Source organism: Malassezia vespertilionis, chromosome 1, assembly GCF_029542925.1.
Source record: "Malassezia vespertilionis chromosome 1, complete sequence".
Taxonomy (NCBI): domain Eukaryota; kingdom Fungi; phylum Basidiomycota; class Malasseziomycetes; order Malasseziales; family Malasseziaceae; genus Malassezia; species Malassezia vespertilionis.
The window spans coordinates 756,094-773,882 of record NC_079247.1 but is presented as its reverse complement, the minus strand read 5'-3'; the positions used below and the strand labels follow the sequence as shown (position 1 = coordinate 773,882).

The window sequence follows — 17,789 nt, the reverse complement described above, 5'->3', positions numbered from 1 at the left end:
CGCACCAAAAAAAATCGCGCATTTTATCGTCCCGGTCGACGCAAAAACAAAAAAAAAATGCTGACTAAGTTGGCGCTCCATCGTTTCCCTTCATGTCGTCGGTGCGTGCATTAATTCTTGGCTCGGGTGGCCGCGAGCATGCGCTTGCGGTGCATCTCTTGCGCTCGAAGAGCGTCGAGCATGTATATTGTGCGCCAGGTAACGGCGGTACAAGCGTCCTGGGCGACAGATGTTCGAATGTTGCGTCGCCCGCCGCTTCGGGCGACTTCTCCGCGATTGTGCAATGGGCAAAAGAACACAATGTGCGTTGTGCTTACGGCTAACCATAGGTGAATCTGTGTATTCCAGGTCCCGAGGCACCGCTTGTTGCAGGCGTGCAAAACGCGTTCCAACAAGGTGCGTATCGAGTATACCCTAACACTAGTCGGCATTCCCGTCTTCGGCCCCTCTCGCGCTGCGGCCCAGATGGAAGGTTCCAAAGAGTTTGCCAAAGAGTTTATGAACCGCCACAATATTCCTACGGCGCAGTTCCGCATTTTTACGCGTAATGAGGTGGACGTATGCATGGACTACATCAAATCGCTTGGTGCCAAGCGTGTCGTACTCAAGGCTAGTGGCCTCGCTGGCGGCAAGGGTGTCTTGCTCCCAGAAACTGACGAGGAGGCTGCTGAAGGCGTGAATGACCTGCTTGTCAAACAAGTGTTCGGAGCAGATGCATGCGACACGCTCGTCGTTGAGGAACGGCTCGACGGCGCGGAGCTTTCTGTGCTTGCCTTCTCCGATGGATACACGGTGCGTGCGCTGCCTGGATGCCAGGACCATAAGCGTATAGGAGAGGGTGACACTGGTCTGAATACGGGCGGCATGGGTGCGTACTGTCCCACCCCCTACGACACGCCGAAGATGATGGCGCAAATCCAAGCGCGCGTGCTCGAACCGACGATCAAGGGTATGCGCCAGGATGGATATCCTTTTGTTGGCATGCTGTTTGTTGGTCTGATGATCACGTCCGAAGGACCCAAAGTGCTCGAGTACAATGTCCGGTTCGGTGATCCCGAAACCGAGGCTGTTCTGGACCTGCTCAACCCGACGGGTTGCCTCGTCGACATCATGATGGGGTGTGTAAAGCACCGCTTGGACTGTATCGAGTTCTCAACTCTGCCTGACTATGCAGTTAGTGTCGTGCTGGCCAGCGGTGGCTACCCTGGCAAGTACGAGACGGGCAAACCAATCAAGATTGGCCCGATGCCGCAAAGTGTCACGGTGTATCACGCAGGCACCAAAACCGCTGATGGCGAGCTGCTTACGGCCGGCGGACGTGTCCTTGTCGTTTCTGCCGTTGGGAAAACACTCCAGGATGCACTGGACAAAGCGTACGCGGGCATCCAGCAGATCCACTTTGACGGTATGTGTTACCGCAAGGATATTGCGCATCGCGCCCTCGCCTCAACAAATAAAAAGAACGATGGCTTTACGTACGCCCAAGCAGGCGTCAGTATCGAGGCTGGAAACTCGCTTGTAGAGCGCATTAAGCCGCTTGTGCGCAGCACGCAGCGGCCTGGCTGTATTGGCGGTCTTGGCGGTTTTGGCGCCGCATTCGATATGCGCTACGCGGGCGCGTCGGACCCAATCCTGATCAGTGGCACGGATGGTGTGGGCACCAAGCTCCGCATTGCGCACGAATACAATAAGCACGACACGATCGGCATTGACCTCGTCGCAATGTCGGTCAACGATTTGCTCGTGCAGGCCGCACAGCCCCTCTTCTTTTTGGACTATTTTGCTTGCTCGAACCTGGACGTAAACATGACCACTTCGGTGATTGAAGGCATTTCGGAAGGATGTTACCAAGCAGAGTGTGCCTTGGTCGGCGGCGAAACGGCCGAGATGCCAGGCATGTATAGTGGCAGCGAGTACGACTTGGCTGGGTTTGCCGTGGGTGCGGTTGGCCGCAATGAGCTGCTTCCGCGCAAATCTAACATGAGCGCTGGCGACAAGCTGCTTGGACTGCGCAGCAGTGGGCCGCATTCCAATGGTTATTCGCTTTTGCGCAAGTGTGTGGAGCACTCTGGTCTCGCATACAGCTCGCCGTGCCCATGGGGCAAGCCAGACGAAGTCGTAAATGGGTACAAGACACCTAAAACTCTTGGTGACGCTTTACTTGTGCCGACCACGATATACGTCAAGCCTTTGCACTACGTGTTGCACAATAAAATGCACAACGTGAATGGCCTCGCGCACATTACTGGTGGTGGATTTACTGAGAATGTGCCGCGTATGCTCCCCGACCATCTGGGAGCGCGTATTGATTTGCGTACGTGGGAGCGCCAGCCGATCTTTCGCTGGGCGCAAAAGGTTGGTGGGATTGCGCCGGAAGAAATGGCGCGTACGTTCAACAATGGTATCGGAATGGTGTTGTGTGTCCCGGCAGACCGTGCGGACGAAGTGGTAGACGAGCTGAATGCCTACGGCGAAAGTCTCATTGTCATCGGCGAGGTCACCAGTAGTCCTGGCGTCCAGTACGACGGCCTCGATACGTGGGCTCTCTGAGGCCCATGCCATAGCATGTTCTCCCCCTAGAATTCCACGTGGTAAATTTGGGCTGCTTTCTCCACAGCCTCGCGAGGACCGATCGCTCAATGTCAGAGCCCATCGAGATGGCCCCCTTGGAGGGTATAAAGAGCGATGACACAGATACATTCAGCGATCGTCTGAATGCTGTGCATTCTGTGGACCAGTACGGGCTACAGAACAACACTCCCATCGCCGTAGTCCCGCACCTAGAGTCCACGCATGAGCGCGTCGGCTGGACGATTTGGATGCTGACCGTGTGTGCCGCCTTGTCTGGCTCGCTGTTTGGATATGACACGGGGTACATTTCAGCTGTGCTTGTTACAATTAAAAGCGACTTGGGACATCCCCTCAGTGACTGGCAAAAAGAAATGGCGACGGCTGCGACTTCGGTCGGCGCGTTGATAGGTGCGGTGTGCGCCATGTTCCCTTCGGAATGGTTTGGTCGGCGTATTGTGATTGCGCTTGCAAATGCTGTCTTTATTGTTGGCGCTATTGTCCAGGCGGCGGCGCAAAATATAGGGACCCTGATTGCTGGGCGTCTCGTGGTGGGAATTGGTGTTGGGGTTGCGAGTATGATTGTCCCACTCTGGATTGGCGAGCTTGCGCCAGCGCATTTGCGTGGTCGTCTCGTTACCCTAAACGTTGCTTTTCTTACCATGGGACAGCTCATTGCCAACGGAGTCGGCGCGGGCTTTCAACACGTCAAAGGAGGCTGGCGCTACACTGTTGCTGGCGGCGCGATTCCTGCTATCATTTCTCTTATTAGTATGGCGTGGCTGCCAGAGTCGCCGCGGTATGATGGGCGCCGCGGAAGGATCGACAAGGTGACGCGTACATTCCAGCGCATCTACCCCGATGCGTCCGAAGAGAGCTGTCGATTGCGCGCCGAGCAAGTTGCTGAAGCTGTGAGTGAAGTGCAGCAATTGGGCAAGCAGCTTCCTTTCCACATGCGCCTGCGGAAACTGTTTACTGGGGCCAACGCCAAGGCACTTGCAATTGCATGCGGACTTCAGGCACTTCAGCAGCTTTCAGGTTTTAATACGCTCATGTCCTACAGCGGCACTATTTTTGCAACCGTCGGCCTAAAAGAGCCGCTGGCAGTGTCGATGGTCGTGAGCGCGACCAACTTTATCGGTACATTGATCGCTTTCAAGTTCATCGACATTATTGGACGGCGGCGTGTGTTGCTGTACACAGTGCCTTTGATGGCGCTTGCTCTGATATTTTGCTGCGTATGCTTTGTCTACATTTCCCCCGTCACCATTAATACAGACGAGCTGAACGAAGACCAGATCAACCAGACTTGGGCCGACTTGCTTATTGTTGGGATCATGTTCTACGTTTTGTTTTACGCGCTCGGTCTCGGAAATGTGCCGTGGCAGCAGGGCGAGCTTTTTGCGATTGAGACGCGCGCAATTGGGACGAGCATTGCAACGGCGACTAACTGGGCATTTAATCTGCTGATCAACGCTACGTATTTGTCCATGGTCCGTTCGATCACCGCTTCCGGTGCGTTTGGGTTCTACGCTGGGCTGTGTGCGCTGGGTGCAGTGCTTATTTTCCTCGGATACCCCGACACGCGCCAATTGTCGCTCGAAGAGGTGCACTGCATTTTCAAGGGCTCGTGGGGTATCCGCGCGGCGGAAGAGCTGCGTGCCCAAAAAGCCCAAGTCGCTCGACTGGCCAAGGCGCGTGATGCAGAGACGGACATTGACATATCCACGCACGTACTTGTATCCAGCAGTACCATGCACGCCACAGAATCAGGTATGAATACGCCCCGCGGTTCGTGCCCAGACGAGCCTTTGCGGAAGCGCGACATGCTCGACGAGTGCGCTGATGACACTGTCGCGGCCGTGCAACCGACGCGCATCACCGGATCCATGCCAGCACTGCCGTTCAATGTGCCAGATAGTGTCCACGCGGCGCGGCGCTCGCAATCGTTCTCGAGTCCGTACACGTCCATGGACGAGGTCGACCCCATCCCAATCCCGTTGGTGGACATGAGCGAGAGCACCAACCCCCTTTCCCAGATGGGATACCGTGGAAATGCACTCATGCTCTTTGTCACATGCTTTGCAAGCCTTGGCGTATTTATGTTTGGCTACGACCAGGGCGTTATGAGTGGGATTTTGACCGACCCCTCCTTTGCCGCATATTTCAAGAACCCGTCTGCCACACAGATCGGGACAATGGTCGCGATCCTCGAGATTGGCGCATTCATCACGAGCCTTATGAGCGGTGTGCTTGCAGACATTTATGGGCGCAAGCGTGTCATTGTTTGGGGCGCACTTCTCTTTTCGCTAGGGGGCCTCGCCCAGACCATGGCCAACGGCTTTGCGATGATGGTGATTGGCCGATTTGTTTCTGGATTTGGCGTAGGGTTCCTGAGCATGATTGTGCCGACGTACCAAAGCGAGGTATCCCCCGCCGAAAACCGCGGTAAACTGGCGTGCATCGAATTTACGGGCAATATTGTGGGATACATGGCAAGTATCTGGTTTGATTATGGGTGCAGTTTCTTTTCGGGGAATGCGTCGTGGCGCGTTCCGCTCTCGGTGCAACCCCTCATTGGGCTTACTCTTGCGTTTGGGTGTGTTCTTCTTCCCGAGAGCCCGCGCTGGCTCCTGGACAAGGGCCAGGGCAAGGAAGCGATGCATGTACTCACAGATCTGCACTGCACAGACGATCCGGGAAATACGCGCGCCAAGCTTGAGTACTGGGAAATCCAAAACAGTGTGTTGCAAATGCATGCACAAGGCGACCGATCCTATAAAGCAATGTGGAAAACACTGCGACACCGCACACTGATCGGCATGTCCTCGCAGATGTTTGCACAGTTGAACGGCATCAATGTGATTAGCTATTATGCACCGCTTGTGTTTGAGAGTGCTGGATGGCTCGGCCGCGATGCGATTCTCATGGCGGGCATTAATGCGATTGTGTACGTGGCATCCACAATTCCAACCTGGTTCTTGGTCGATACCTGGGGTCGGCGCCCCATCCTCCTCTCTGGATCGCTGCTCTGTGCGCTCACACTTATGCTCTGTGGTCTCTTTTTGCGTGCAAATGCATCCTATACACCGCAAGCCGTGGTCTTTTGTGTGATCTTGTTCAATGCTGCCTTCGGCTACTCATGGGGACCAATTCCATGGGCCTGGACGCCAGAAATCATGCCCCTCGCATTCCGTGCAAAAGGCGCGTCGCTGAGCGCTGCCACCAACTGGTTCTTCAACTGGATTGTCGGGCAGCTTACGCCTGTGCTGCAGGAAACAATTTACTGGCGACTGTACATTCTACATGCCTTTTTCTGCCTGTGTTCGTTTGTTGTCGTTTACTACTGCTATCCTGAGACGCAAGGCGTCCCGCTCGAAGAGATGGACACGATTTTTGGCGACGCAGGTACACGTGTTCCTCAAAACAACGATACACTGCCGCGGAATGGGTCCGATCCCGAAGTATACCGCATTCGGCGGTCGATCAGCACACATCCGCGCTTCCTTATGGATACGTTCAGCGATACGCCGCTGGGCGCAGCGCATACCGCGGAGCGTAACTGGCTCGCAGCCAACTTGAAACGTGTCTATTCGGCCGTCGCAGGACTGCAACATGGGGAAAGCGCCGACCGCGGGGAGTATGAAACAGTGGCACAATAGATATGGGTATGTATACATATAGTACAGGATAATATATCAGTTTAAGGACGTGCCGCGGCTTGCTCGAGCACTGCGATATCGCGGCGCAGCGTGGTATTTTGCACGTCGAGCCAGTATAGCAAATCAATCACCTGAAAAAGCACAGCACTTTTGCTTCCCGCGCCGCCAGCACTCCCGCCGCGCCCGCGTCCTTTTCCTCGGCCGCGCCCTTGCCGGTCTGCATTTGTGCGGGAGCGAGCGCGGCGTTGTGCATTGCGCCGCCGCCGCTGGGTCTCTTCCTCGTCACAGTATAGCGACAGCACCTCCTCCGTGTCGGTGCGGTCGTCCAAATCCTCGTCCTCGACGCTCGTACCGGCGCCAGCATTAAGGCCCAAAGCGCGTGCCCCAAACGCCCTGCTCTGCTCCAACAGAGAAGAGAGCCGTGTAAAGCTTTCACGGACTTGGTTTCGCCGTCGCTGCTCAGAGACAATATGCCGTCGGCGCTTGACGGTTGCTCCGGCTAAATTGCTTTCTTCGTCGTCGTCCGAGATGTCGTGTTTTATCTCGGGCTCTTTTGCCGGGGGGATTGGCTGGAAAGGCGGTAGTAGCTGCGTGTGCTCTTGCTTGTCGGGCTGGTCCATCGAAGTAGGCGCCAGATCACTCTCCAGCGATTGCAAAAACTGGTCTAGAAATGTGTATTCATTCTCGTTAAAAAGGGTGCGGTGGTGTACATTTCCGGGCTCGTCCCGCCGTACACTTGGGGACACAAGATCAAGCCCTTCACGGCCTGCGTCATGCGAAGGCGTTCCCAAATTAAGGTTGAATGCTTCAGTATTAGGTAAAGCGCTGCTTGCGAGCAGGTCATCCAGCGAGGGAATTGCATCTTGCGGGATTGTAAATTCATCGTACGGGACCGGCGCGGGAGGCAAATGCACCCCATCGTACAAGGTGTCTGCAGGGCTATAGCGTTGGAATGCCCAGGCTGTGCCGTGCATCGCCTGGCCCATGTGGGGGTCCGGCGGCGCCATATGGGGGACAGACGGCAGATCCTTCTCGCCCATGTCACTTGCGCGCCCGACAAACCCTCTAAATTACTCTCCAGCGCATCATGTGGAGCACCGCACTGGCGCGTGAAAAACGTACAACACTACTCCACAAAACTACGGCCAATGCACCGCTGTGGCCTGCGCTAACTCGGTAGCGGACCGGATCGGGTCGCGGGACAGGTCTGGCAGCACTTTCCATGCATCAGGACCACGCTGGATCGACCGGCGCTTCGAACGCGTAGAGACGCTTTTCTGCGGCGCGGTACGGCGCAAGTGTTCGACGGCGTCGTGCGCTAATTGCTCAGCAAGGAGCAAGCTCGTGTACGCCTTTTCCTCCTCGCCGCGCTCTTCCGGAGGCTCATCTGCCGCAAGAAGGTGCTGAACTATAAAATGGAGCCACTGTGGTTAGAAAGTGAAAGACGTACTAGCAAGTTTGTCCCGGGGTAGTAGCCGCGCCAGTCGCCTGACACGAGGCGCCGCATGGTGCGGTAGACGTCGTACTGTGAATCGCCGTGTCCCTCAAACAACATCTCATCGCCAAATGTATCGGCGAGGACTTTTCCATCCGGCATGTCCATGCGTGCAAGTGTGTAGTCGATGATGGTAGCACGCACGGATGCATGTTTCGGGCCGTACGTGTCCCATAGCGTAGGCTGCGGCGCGTAGTGCGGCACAGGCTCCTGGCGTGTAACAAGAACATTGCCCATGTGCAAGTCGCGGTGCTCAAACCGCGCTGCCTGCTCCGCGGCAGAAATCGCGTAGACGATTTGCCAAAAAACGGCGGCACGCTCGGCCCAGTTGTCCAGGCGCATTTCCCCAAGCTCCGTCCCGCCATTTTCCATGAGCAACAGTGCGTACAGCTGCGATGATGTCATCGCTTCCGGCCGCGCATTCTCACTTTTAAAGGCGTGTTCCTGCTTGAACGAATCCCATGCTTCCAGCAGCTCGGGTTGGTACACGCCCTGGACAATGATTGCTTGCTGCAAACGCACAAATTGACACGTTTCTTGGTGTGCGCACGACAACAGTGCTTTGCTTACACTGATCTCGCGCTCCACGTCAGGGATAGCAGAAAAATGAACACTTTCGTGCGACAAGCCGCAATCCAGCGGAATCACCTTCATTACCGACGTGTGCGGTAGTGAGCCCTTCTTTGTGCGAGTAATATGGAACACTTCCGAGTAGCTCGCCTCGCCAATCTTGGTCAGTTTTCCGCCTGCGTCGTGCACGTTGCGCTGCAGAAAAAAGGAGAAAGACTGTACAGCGTCTTGGTCCGCAGCACGTAAAAGACTTTGCAGCGCTCCATGATCGTCCAGCGAAAGCGCATTCAATGCGCATAAAAGTGTTTCCGTTGTGGGCGCCTGGTTTGGTGTTTGCGGCGCGGACAAGTCTTTTTTGGGCGCCTGGTTTGGTGTCTGCGACGCGGGCAAGTCTTTTGTAGACGCTTGGTTTTGTGTCTGCGGCGCTTGCACTGTCAGTTTGGGCGTGCACGGCGCATTCCTACGCGTAGTATTCTTGGTGTCCCGCAGCGGAGTGCCGCTCTTTGGTTTCGTGAAGTGCGATACTGCCTTTTTAGGGCTGTCGCGCAAAGCGCTCCATGTAGACTTCACGTCCAGACCAGCAAATAAGCTGCGCTGTGGTGCAGTATGAGATAAAACAGCTTCATTCTCTTTTGTATCAACAATCCGTGTATTCCGCTTTCGGCCATACACCTGTATCTGTCGGGTCGAACTGCCCAACACCGTCATTGTGTTGCGCCGAGCAAACAACACGCGCGCGTAGTGAGTCATCACGTGACGTGACCAAAAAGACGCATCGTCGCTTTGCGTCCGCCATGTGGTGTGTGCGGCATGAAATGCTCGCTCTTGCGCGGGTCCCGTTAGCCGCACGCGCACTGAGTGTCTCGGCACCGCTCGCAAAAAAGTCGCTTCCAGCGCGCGGAAAGACGCGGAAGAGTCCAAATACGTTGCTGCGCTTGTACGAGCAAGGCAAGCTAGAAGGCGCCGAAGCGGCAAGGGCTGCTGCGCTGCTCGCAGAGAGTGACGCTGCGAAGCCCGTGGGAAAAAAGAGTACAGAAGAGGATGGTGGTTCCATGTCGCTGCACGACGCATTTCGCGTCATTCGCGCGGTGGACGCTGCGCGTCCCCAAAATGCATACGAATTGCACATTGTCACGAGCGTGCCTTCAAACCAAACGAACGCATTCCGCGGGAGGATCGTGTACCCAAAAGAGCCTCGTATCAAGGGCGATGTAGTGCTTGTGTTTGCCGAACAGAGCACCGATGCGGAAGCTGCTGCGAGACGCGCTGCGGAGCAGCTCAGAACTGCTGGTTCGTCTGCAAAACTCGTAATTGGAGGCCATGAGCTGATAAACGACGCTGCATCGAACCGTGTGCCGCACTTTACTCGTGTTCTATGCACGGTCGCCATGCTGCCCGCGCTGAGCAAAGCGCTCGCACGTACGCTTGGCCCCAAAGGTCTTATGCCCAGCGTCAAGCGCGGCACGGCGGTAGAAGATGGCGAGGAGATGCAGCGCGCGGTTGAGCAGCTCGTTGCGGGCGTAGATTGGCGTGGCGACAGGGCCGGCGTTGTGCGCGGCGCCGTAGGCCGACTCTTCTTTACGGAACAAGATTTGCGCGGGAATGTGGAAGCACTACTGGACGCAGTCATTACACGCGCTGTGAGCGGATTGGCGGGCGTCAAGACCAGCTCGCAAGTGATTCAGAGCCATGCGCGGGATACGCAGGAGGTCGACGGGACAGGGAAACTAGTCGCAAAGCGCGGGACTGGCAGTCTTAAGCGAGGTATGTACATGCTATATGCTAATCACAGCTATGGGTGTCGTCAAGCAGGCCCACCTGAGCTCGACGCAGGGCCCAGGTATTCGTCTGCGACTCGAAGACGTGTTGTAGTCCCTGTAATTCCAAGCACGTGATGCCCACAGCTTTCAGGCACCGCTGCGGACCTTTGTTGCTTTGCACGATGCGATGGGGTGCCGCAATCGGCGTGCTACTATCGCTGGCGGGCGTCATCTTATTGGGTCTGGCCACGTTTTGTGTGCCATATAATAATAATATGTGGCTATTTGCCATTCATGGGTTCGTCGAAGTCCATTGCGGCGTGCTTGGCTACAGCAAGGGTGGCGATCCATCGGACCACAAACTCGGTTACGATATCGGCGCAGATGCAGCGCTCGGAGTCAACACGGGCAGTTACTTTAAGCCACTTACGTATGCTTTTGTCCTGTTTCCGATTGGGTTCGGGATCAGCATTCTCAGCACGCTGCTCGGTCTTATTAGCATGTTCCTCCCATTTTTTTTCGGATGGCTCGCTAGTTTGTGTGCATTCTTGGCCATGCTCGTGACGGTCGCTGGGTTTGCAATTGTGATTGCTTTGTATTTCTTTGTCAAGAACGACCTCTCGCAGATGGTCACGATTGGTTTTGGGAGTGCTTTTTGGGTCGCTATTGCAGGTACGATTGTGCTTTTGCTCGCGTCCTTCTTCTTGGGCACAAGCTGCTGCTGCGACGGTAAGATGGGACGTAAGCCCAAGCACCACCGCCGCTCGCAGTACGACCGCATGTTTGCCGCTCCATACCCTACACAGCCGGCACCTCCGCAGGAGGCGATCCCCATGCACAGCTATCAACAGCCTGTGCCTGCATTCTACGGCTATGACCCGCAGAAGTCTTCATCGTTTGATACACCAAACACCTCGTTTGGCAATACGTCTTACGGCCAAACGTACCCAAGCACCCATGAAGTGTACGGCGATCCTACCTTCCCTACCGAGTCCGCCACTCACCTCATGCAGCCCGGAGAGTACCATGCCATGAACTATGCAGGGCATGGGGCGCATGCCGCTTCAGCCGTTGTTCCACACGACGCGCAGGCCACCACATATGCGCCACTGCAGCCTGAGCAGTATACAAGCAGTGGTACACAGACGCCGAGCTATGCGATGGGCGCGCAAGCATCGAACTGGTTCTTGCCCAACGCCCCACAGCCGCCCGCGCAGAATGCGGGGCTTGTCGATCCTACAGCGCTTGTGCCCCATGCAATGCCCAGCGCACAAAACGAGCGGAGCATGGCGGCGCGCCGCGCAGCACAACAAGAGAAGGCACCATACATTCCTTCGTAGCGATTTTTTTGTATCATCTTTGTAGATAAGACGATTCGCGACCATGGGCATCGGAGCTAGTATATTCTGCGTACAAGTGCATATCTAAAGCGCAGACGGTGCCTAGACCAGCATATGCATTACACTGTATCTCCCCTATCGGGCTGTGTCGGCGCTGGCGCCTCTTCCTCCGCTTGCAGTGCCTGCATCAGCGTCGCAAGTCCACTCAGCTGCTCGGGCCGCAGTTTCGCAAGCACGACACTCAAATGTAAGCGCTGGCGAGAGCTAGGATTCATGCCTGGGTTGTGTGCATCGGTGATACCGACCAACAGCACAGGTTCGTTTTGCACGCCGACGATGGGACGCGGCGCGGTAAGCCCTGGATTCATCGCAACTGATTGGCCTGCACTGGCCAAAGATAATGCAGGAATGAGGTGCGTAGCAGGCACGAGATGGATGCCAAGTGCGGTGAGCCTCGGCACGGCAGCTACAGGAACGACCAAAGGAAGAGGCTGCGTCGGGACCGACGTCTGTGACCCATCTTCTTTAGGTGTCACCAGCGGAATTGCGCTTGACGATGGCGGCGAAGGCACGTTGGCCGAGCCAGCAGACTGCAACGCACGCACACCGCCAGATGTGAGGCCGGCAAGATGGGATACCAGAGCGTGCGTCAACGCAGGAAGCGGCGCATTTCCAGAAGGCCGAGGCGAGCTGGAAGCAACACTGAATGGTCGCGTGATGGGCGCATTTGCACCATAGCCTTGCGATGGATATAGGCTTTCTAAGCGGCGGCTAATATCGGGCGTGCTCGGCGACACGAAGCGCTTTGCATTCCATGAGGTCGCCCAGTCGCGTGTTGGGATAGACAAAGACGCCGCGGCGGGAACGCCAAAGCGCCAATTCCGCTGTCGCTCAATTTCTTCAAGCTGCGCACGCGCACGGCGCAATTCATTGGAGAGATCCTGAAAGTCGCGCATTTCGTCCTCGTACAGTGTACGTTCCAGCTGCTCCTGCGATACAAGCATTTCAGGCGCACGCATGTACGTCGTATCTGCTTTTGTTTTGATTGCCTTGCAGCCATGCACAAGCTTTGCACGTCGCTCGTACAAGTACAGTGTGGAAGACACGCTAGGGAACGGCGGTAGGGTAAGCAGGGTATCTTGCGCAGAATTTGCATATTTCGCACGCTTGTAAGGAACGGCAAATGTGCACGCCGCATCCTCATCGCATGCTTCGGCGGGCCGTGAAATCAGTTTACCTTGCATTCCGAGCAACAAATCCTTCTCCGGTAGCAACCAGACATGATACGGCAATAAGCGGTCCACGACATCCTCTGCAGATGCAAACGGCGTATCCACAGCTGGTCGCAAACATTTGTCGTGGTCGCTGGACAATGCGTCGTCCATCCTGAGGTAAGTTTTTTTTGAAAGACGTACCGCTGCTTTGTTCGTGCGCGCTGTGCAGAAAGTTCTTTATCTTCCTCAACCAGATCCTTGTGTGGCGGTAAACGCGCCTGCAGCGCCGGTGCAGCACGGGATGTCGCCAACGAGGGGCGCCGCATGTTGGCATTGAGGCCCGATGCAGCAGCAAGGCTATTGGAGATGATGAACGGTGGGTTTTGCCGCGGCGCCGCTGCTGCCCGAGGGTCGGGCACAGGCGACGGGTCGGAATTCGTAGGTGTGTTCGCAAGCACGTTCCTGTTCACCGTCACAATGGGGTTATTGTACTGGCCCGAAAGTCGGACTTGGGTATATGGCTGCATTCCTTGCCCCGTTGCAGCGGCCGGGCGCTGTGCCGGTGCTGGGGAACCAGATGTCAGCGCCGGTGATCCAGGTTGGCCCGTATTCATGGACGTCTGCCCAGGCAGCTGTGCACTCGGCATAGTTTATGCACACGCTGGGAAGACGTTTTTTAAAACTTTTGTGCGCGCCTCTTGAGTTCCTCGCACTTCGCGCTCAACGTGTCACACACACTTCCGCACGACGGACCCACTGCATATCACGTGATTATACACGTCCGCGCGTGCCGCGGCGTGGCAGCGGCGATGGAGACGCTGTGCCTGCCGGCTACCTTCCCTGGGCCGTACCGGTGCATACATATTGCTCAGTTTGAGAATGTCAAAAATGGAGAGGCGTTGCGGGAAGCGCTGATTTCCGCATCAAAGACGCCGGAGCATTCCGAGGCGCGGCAGAAAATGGACTATGCATTCCTGGATGCACGGTGCCTCGTGAGCAAGCATCAAATTCATACTGCCTGTGTAGAGGCCATTGTTGCCTCTTTGCGCATAAATGCGCGTGATGGAGGTGTTATGGGGCTCAAGACACCGTCGATCCATTCCGAGATCCTCTGGACACTGAATCCGAATAACAATATCGCCGATGCATTGCGCCGCTTTGGGGTCAGCGGTGCGACCAAGACGCTTCTGCTTGTGCATGTCTGCGCATCTGCGCCAGAAGGGAAAGAGTTACAGACGATTGTGCGCGCGATGGAGGCGCTTGTCGACGGCGATTTGCGCACACAGGGCATCTCCCTGGCGCTCGATCCACACAGCGCATCAACACTGCTACCGCCGCCAGAGCCCAACTGGAAGGAAATTAAAATGATGTACAAGCTACAAGATTCACCCGTATACCAAGCACTGCAGAATGGGCAGGACACAGGCCCACTCGTGAACGATATTATATGCAGCACCGTTGCCAGTAAGCATATAGCTTCCTAATCCATTTCTACAAGGTGGTACTCTGGTGCATCAAGCTTCTCGGCGCCTTTGAGAAAGGGGATCGAGACGACAAAGATGTACTCGACAGTATTTGCCTGTACTTGGCGCACCAGTTCGCCAGCCGCGGCGGCAGAGCCTCCGGTAGCAATCAAGTCGTCGACAATGAGCACATTGGAGTGCGGTGGAATCGCATTCTTCTGCATCTCAAACAAATCCTCACCGTACTCTTTGGCATACGTCGCAGCGGCACAGTCGCCGGGCAGCTTTCCACGCTTGCGAATCGGCACAAAGCCCGCGCCGAGGCGCTGAGCGATAATCGGACCAAACAGAAAACCCCGTGCATCCAAGCCGACCACGTAGTTGATCCGTGTCTGCTTCGAGCTTTCGGCGAGGCGCGGGAGCGTGACCGTAAAAATGTGTGACATAATATTGGTGATCAACATCTCAAACGCAATAGGGTCACGCAGCGCGGGGAATATGTCGCAGAACAAAATCCCCTGCTTCGGCCAGTCAGGGTGGTACTCTACGGTCAGTGCCAGGCCCTACACACCAAATTTTGACTTCAATAACTCAACGTCCGCCATGACGCACCGCAACGTGCGCAGCACGCAAACACCACTGTAATGGAGGTGTGTTTCGTTTGTTTTATTTCCCCGTCGCATGCCGCTGCTTGTTTCCTGCCGCTTGCAGAAGGATGAACGAGCCTAGTGGAGCGCCTGCACCTCCGCCCCCGATGGAGGCGATCCATCCGTCGGTGCGCGACGATGACGAAATCTACTCGCAAGTAGCGCACTCTGCCCATTTGTCCTCGGATGCATTACATGACGAGGCTAACTCTGTCGCACAAATGGCCCAATACGTGACAGACCCGACTCAATTCCTGCTCAATGTGCCTGTGGAGAAGCCATTTACAACGCAGGTGCCGGCGTCGCTATTTGACGAGTGCGTCTCTGTGCTGAAACGCACCGTACAATGGCGCGTCTCATCGACGCGGTATAATGGCGCGCTACCGCATGGACGTCGCTATGCATGGCGGAAACATTACGTATGCGACCATTCCGGCAAACCACGCGACAGACGGAACCCGGATCTTGCGCCTGGAAAGCGGAGATCGCGGCGTGCATCGATCAAAATTGGGTGCCCTGCTTCCTTTACTGCGACGCAGGAGGTCGGGAGCGATACCGTGACGCTGGTGTGTCGGTTTCAGCACCAGGGCCACACGGTAAACACGCGCGAGTACTGGGCGAATAGCCGCATTCCGGATAATGTGCGTGAATGGATCAGGGATCGCGTTGCGGAAGGGCACGACCAGAAGGAAATTGTGCAAATGATCCATGAGCACCAAAAGAACGCGGAAAGCGCACCATCGTCGAATACTTCGTTTATTCCACCAGGTGTGCAGATCACCCGTATGGACGTGTACAACATTATTAAGCGCTTCAGAAGCTCGCATGACAGACATTGCGTCTCGAAGCATGGGGAAGTGAAGCAGAAACTGGACCATGGCTCGGTACAAGATGCGAATACGCACCGCTTGCGTCTTCAGCTTGGTGGACATAGCCCCGTTTCTCCCGATCTTGCTGGCCAAGATGCAGCGCAAGAAGACCCACATGCCCATGAACTGGACCCAGCTTCGGCAAGCACATACCCCATCATGTCTACGCCGGCTTCCCTCGCACCTGTAACGCCAGAAGAGGCCGTGAGTTTTGCGCAGCAATGGAGTGACTTGCTCGTGAACCTCCAGGCGTTGCAGCCAAGGATTATGGAGTATGCATTGACCACGGGAGCAACGCGGCATCCGAATACAACTGCGGAATGGTCGCAAGCTGTTGCGCAGCTCACACAAGCTTGGTATGTTGCGAGTAATCTATTGGAGCGGCCCGTTCTTGCGCATAACCATGTTTCGTAATTGTTTTGGAGTCTGGACAGCATAGCTCAATTTGTTCGAATAGGGAATATCGAAGTTTCATTTTGCACATCGGCCCGCCCCTAGGTTACTGTTGTCGTTGTGGAAAATCGCCCTGCTCCACATTTCCGTCCATTTCATGCTATGACGACCAAGGAAACAGAGGATGCTGCTACAATACAGGTAACGGATCCAGCGCTACTTGCAAGCATCCTTCCACGCATTAGGCGTATTGCACAGATACTACAAGAGGTACAGCAGACAGAGGTGCCTAAGAATGAGTTGGAAACCACAGAAACAGCACCGGCAGAACATGTATGGGAAAGTGCGCCACAATCCACGAGCCTTGCGCTTGGCGCAGTTGCGGACGACGAGGATATGGATATGTGGGCACCAAATATTGAGCAAACAGGCGCACGCTACAACCACGTACCACCAGAACTGCTCGCACGACTTGCGCAGGAGGCGACGGAGCTACGCGCTGTATTTGCCAAGACGCGCGACGCAATTCGCGCAACGCCCGGCGCGAATATCAGTGTAGCATCGCAGGAATCGCTCCTATCTACCGTCGAGTCGTATGTGCAACAGCAAAACACGATACGCAAAGTATGGGAGGATTGGCTTCCAACTATTGCACAGGCGGATATATCGATGGGCTAATTATACCTCAATCTTGGCACGAAGCAACGTTCTTCTTGCCTGCTGCACCATTGGTGCATCGATCATAATTTCGCGGTTTTCATGCGTGAGAGTTGTAGCGCCCTTGTTTTGGTGTTCCACAGCCTCGGTGTATGCCAAATGGATTGCCTTGGCCTGTTCGATTTCTACAGTAAGCGCATCCTTCCGCATACCTTGCTTTGTGGGGGAAAACACTGCGTTAATTGTGGCGATTTGTGCTGGATGTATGGCCTGCTTTCCGTCGAATCCGAACTCTGCGCCTTCCTCGCACTCCTCAAGAAGATACTCTTGCTTCTTGTAGTCAATGCATACCATGTCCTAGTGTTAATACCATGCTTTATACGCACAATTGCTTCCAGGCCCATGCCCTTTGCAGTAGTCACCATAGCTGCGCGTGGGTACCACAATCCTTTGCGACTCAGCGTTCGCTTCACACCAGTCGTCGCACAATAATCCTCGCTGGCGAAGAGAACAGCTGCAATCTTGACTATTCCGTCTGAGAGGTGCGTCTCGATATGTTTTTGCGACGCTGCAATAATTTCTGGCAAGTTGCACAGCGAATGTGCGCTCTCGACCGATACTATCACAGCCAACGGCGGTACATACGCTGGCTTTGACTCGGAAATTTTGTTTACCACAAACACAACATCCTCGGCACTCTCGACTTTGGGGATGAGGATTGCCTGCAGGCGGCCGCTTTGCATAATCACGTCCAGGTCTGACGCCGCGAGCGACTGGTCCTCGGACGGGGGATTAATACGTACGCACAGCTCCGGACTGCGTTCCGGAGCATCTTGAAGCGCCTGGAATACTATACGACGAGCGGCGCTTTTACGATGGCCAGCAACGCTATCTTCTAGGTCAAACACCAGCGTATCCGGGTGCAAGTGCTTGCTCTTGATCACCATTTTCTCCGAGCTCCCTGGTACATACAGCAGGCTTCTCCGCACACGCACTGGATCAAGTTTTGGAATCGTAGTTAGCATGCGTATATGTTGCCCAAACACGCGCGTCGGACCGCGCAAAAGACTCTGCATCGTCTTCGGGGTCATTCGTGCACTGAGCACCTCGAGCAAGCCTCCACTCGATAGTTTCACGTGCAGGTCGGCGTG

At 55.5% G+C, this 17,789-nt stretch overlaps 12 protein-coding genes across 12 annotated transcripts; 7 read left to right on the top strand and 5 right to left on the bottom strand.

Annotated features, from left to right (window-relative positions):
* Positions 1 to 92: 92 nt before the first annotated feature.
* On the top strand, positions 93 to 2,550 carry MVES1_000438 (uncharacterized protein; the record flags this gene model as incomplete). Its single annotated transcript, XM_056205298.1, has 3 exons — positions 93 to 302; positions 330 to 396; positions 425 to 2,550. 3 exons carry the CDS (start codon positions 93 to 95, stop codon positions 2,548 to 2,550), a joined length of 2,403 nt encoding a protein of 800 aa, XP_056061273.1.
* Positions 2,551 to 2,639: 89 nt separating this feature from the next.
* On the top strand, positions 2,640 to 6,230 carry MVES1_000437 (uncharacterized protein; the record flags this gene model as incomplete). The annotated part of the gene is made up of 1 exon (XM_056205297.1): positions 2,640 to 6,230. The coding sequence occupies one exon, from the start codon at positions 2,640 to 2,642 to the stop codon at positions 6,228 to 6,230; it is 3,591 nt and encodes a 1,196-aa protein (XP_056061272.1).
* A 41-nt stretch (positions 6,231 to 6,271) lies between these two features.
* MVES1_000436 (uncharacterized protein) lies at positions 6,272 to 7,270 on the bottom strand (the record flags this gene model as incomplete). Its single annotated transcript, XM_056205296.1, has 1 exon — positions 6,272 to 7,270. The coding sequence occupies one exon, from the start codon at positions 7,268 to 7,270 to the stop codon at positions 6,272 to 6,274; it is 999 nt and encodes a 332-aa protein (XP_056061271.1).
* Positions 7,271 to 7,369: 99 nt separating this feature from the next.
* MVES1_000435 (non-specific serine/threonine protein kinase) lies at positions 7,370 to 9,003 on the bottom strand (the record flags this gene model as incomplete). The annotated part of the gene is made up of 2 exons (XM_056205295.1): positions 7,370 to 7,654; positions 7,681 to 9,003. The coding sequence occupies 2 exons, from the start codon at positions 9,001 to 9,003 to the stop codon at positions 7,370 to 7,372; spliced, it is 1,608 nt and encodes a 535-aa protein (XP_056061270.1).
* Positions 9,004 to 9,089: 86 nt separating this feature from the next.
* On the top strand, positions 9,090 to 10,167 carry MVES1_000434 (uncharacterized protein; the record flags this gene model as incomplete). Its single annotated transcript, XM_056205294.1, has 2 exons — positions 9,090 to 10,059; positions 10,088 to 10,167. The coding sequence occupies 2 exons, from the start codon at positions 9,090 to 9,092 to the stop codon at positions 10,165 to 10,167; spliced, it is 1,050 nt and encodes a 349-aa protein (XP_056061269.1).
* Positions 10,168 to 10,237: 70 nt separating this feature from the next.
* MVES1_000433 (uncharacterized protein) lies at positions 10,238 to 11,395 on the top strand (the record flags this gene model as incomplete). The annotated part of the gene is made up of 1 exon (XM_056205293.1): positions 10,238 to 11,395. The coding sequence occupies one exon, from the start codon at positions 10,238 to 10,240 to the stop codon at positions 11,393 to 11,395; it is 1,158 nt and encodes a 385-aa protein (XP_056061268.1).
* A 119-nt stretch (positions 11,396 to 11,514) lies between these two features.
* On the bottom strand, positions 11,515 to 13,256 carry MVES1_000432 (uncharacterized protein; the record flags this gene model as incomplete). The annotated part of the gene is made up of 2 exons (XM_056205292.1): positions 11,515 to 12,781; positions 12,811 to 13,256. 2 exons carry the CDS (start codon positions 13,254 to 13,256, stop codon positions 11,515 to 11,517), a joined length of 1,713 nt encoding a protein of 570 aa, XP_056061267.1.
* A 162-nt stretch (positions 13,257 to 13,418) lies between these two features.
* On the top strand, positions 13,419 to 14,046 carry MVES1_000431 (uncharacterized protein; the record flags this gene model as incomplete). The annotated part of the gene is made up of 2 exons (XM_056205291.1): positions 13,419 to 14,000; positions 14,035 to 14,046. The coding sequence occupies 2 exons, from the start codon at positions 13,419 to 13,421 to the stop codon at positions 14,044 to 14,046; spliced, it is 594 nt and encodes a 197-aa protein (XP_056061266.1).
* Positions 14,047 to 14,089: 43 nt separating this feature from the next.
* On the bottom strand, positions 14,090 to 14,677 carry APT1 (adenine phosphoribosyltransferase; the record flags this gene model as incomplete). Its single annotated transcript, XM_056205290.1, has 2 exons — positions 14,090 to 14,616; positions 14,644 to 14,677. 2 exons carry the CDS (start codon positions 14,675 to 14,677, stop codon positions 14,090 to 14,092), a joined length of 561 nt encoding a protein of 186 aa, XP_056061265.1.
* Positions 14,678 to 14,787: 110 nt separating this feature from the next.
* MVES1_000429 (uncharacterized protein) lies at positions 14,788 to 16,002 on the top strand (the record flags this gene model as incomplete). Its single annotated transcript, XM_056205289.1, has 1 exon — positions 14,788 to 16,002. One exon carries the CDS (start codon positions 14,788 to 14,790, stop codon positions 16,000 to 16,002), a length of 1,215 nt encoding a protein of 404 aa, XP_056061264.1.
* Positions 16,003 to 16,143: 141 nt separating this feature from the next.
* On the top strand, positions 16,144 to 16,659 carry MVES1_000428 (uncharacterized protein; the record flags this gene model as incomplete). The annotated part of the gene is made up of 1 exon (XM_056205288.1): positions 16,144 to 16,659. The coding sequence occupies one exon, from the start codon at positions 16,144 to 16,146 to the stop codon at positions 16,657 to 16,659; it is 516 nt and encodes a 171-aa protein (XP_056061263.1).
* MVES1_000427 (uncharacterized protein) lies at positions 16,660 to 17,714 on the bottom strand (the record flags this gene model as incomplete). The annotated part of the gene is made up of 2 exons (XM_056205287.1): positions 16,660 to 16,995; positions 17,025 to 17,714. 2 exons carry the CDS (start codon positions 17,712 to 17,714, stop codon positions 16,660 to 16,662), a joined length of 1,026 nt encoding a protein of 341 aa, XP_056061262.1.
* Positions 17,715 to 17,789: the final 75 nt, after the last annotated feature.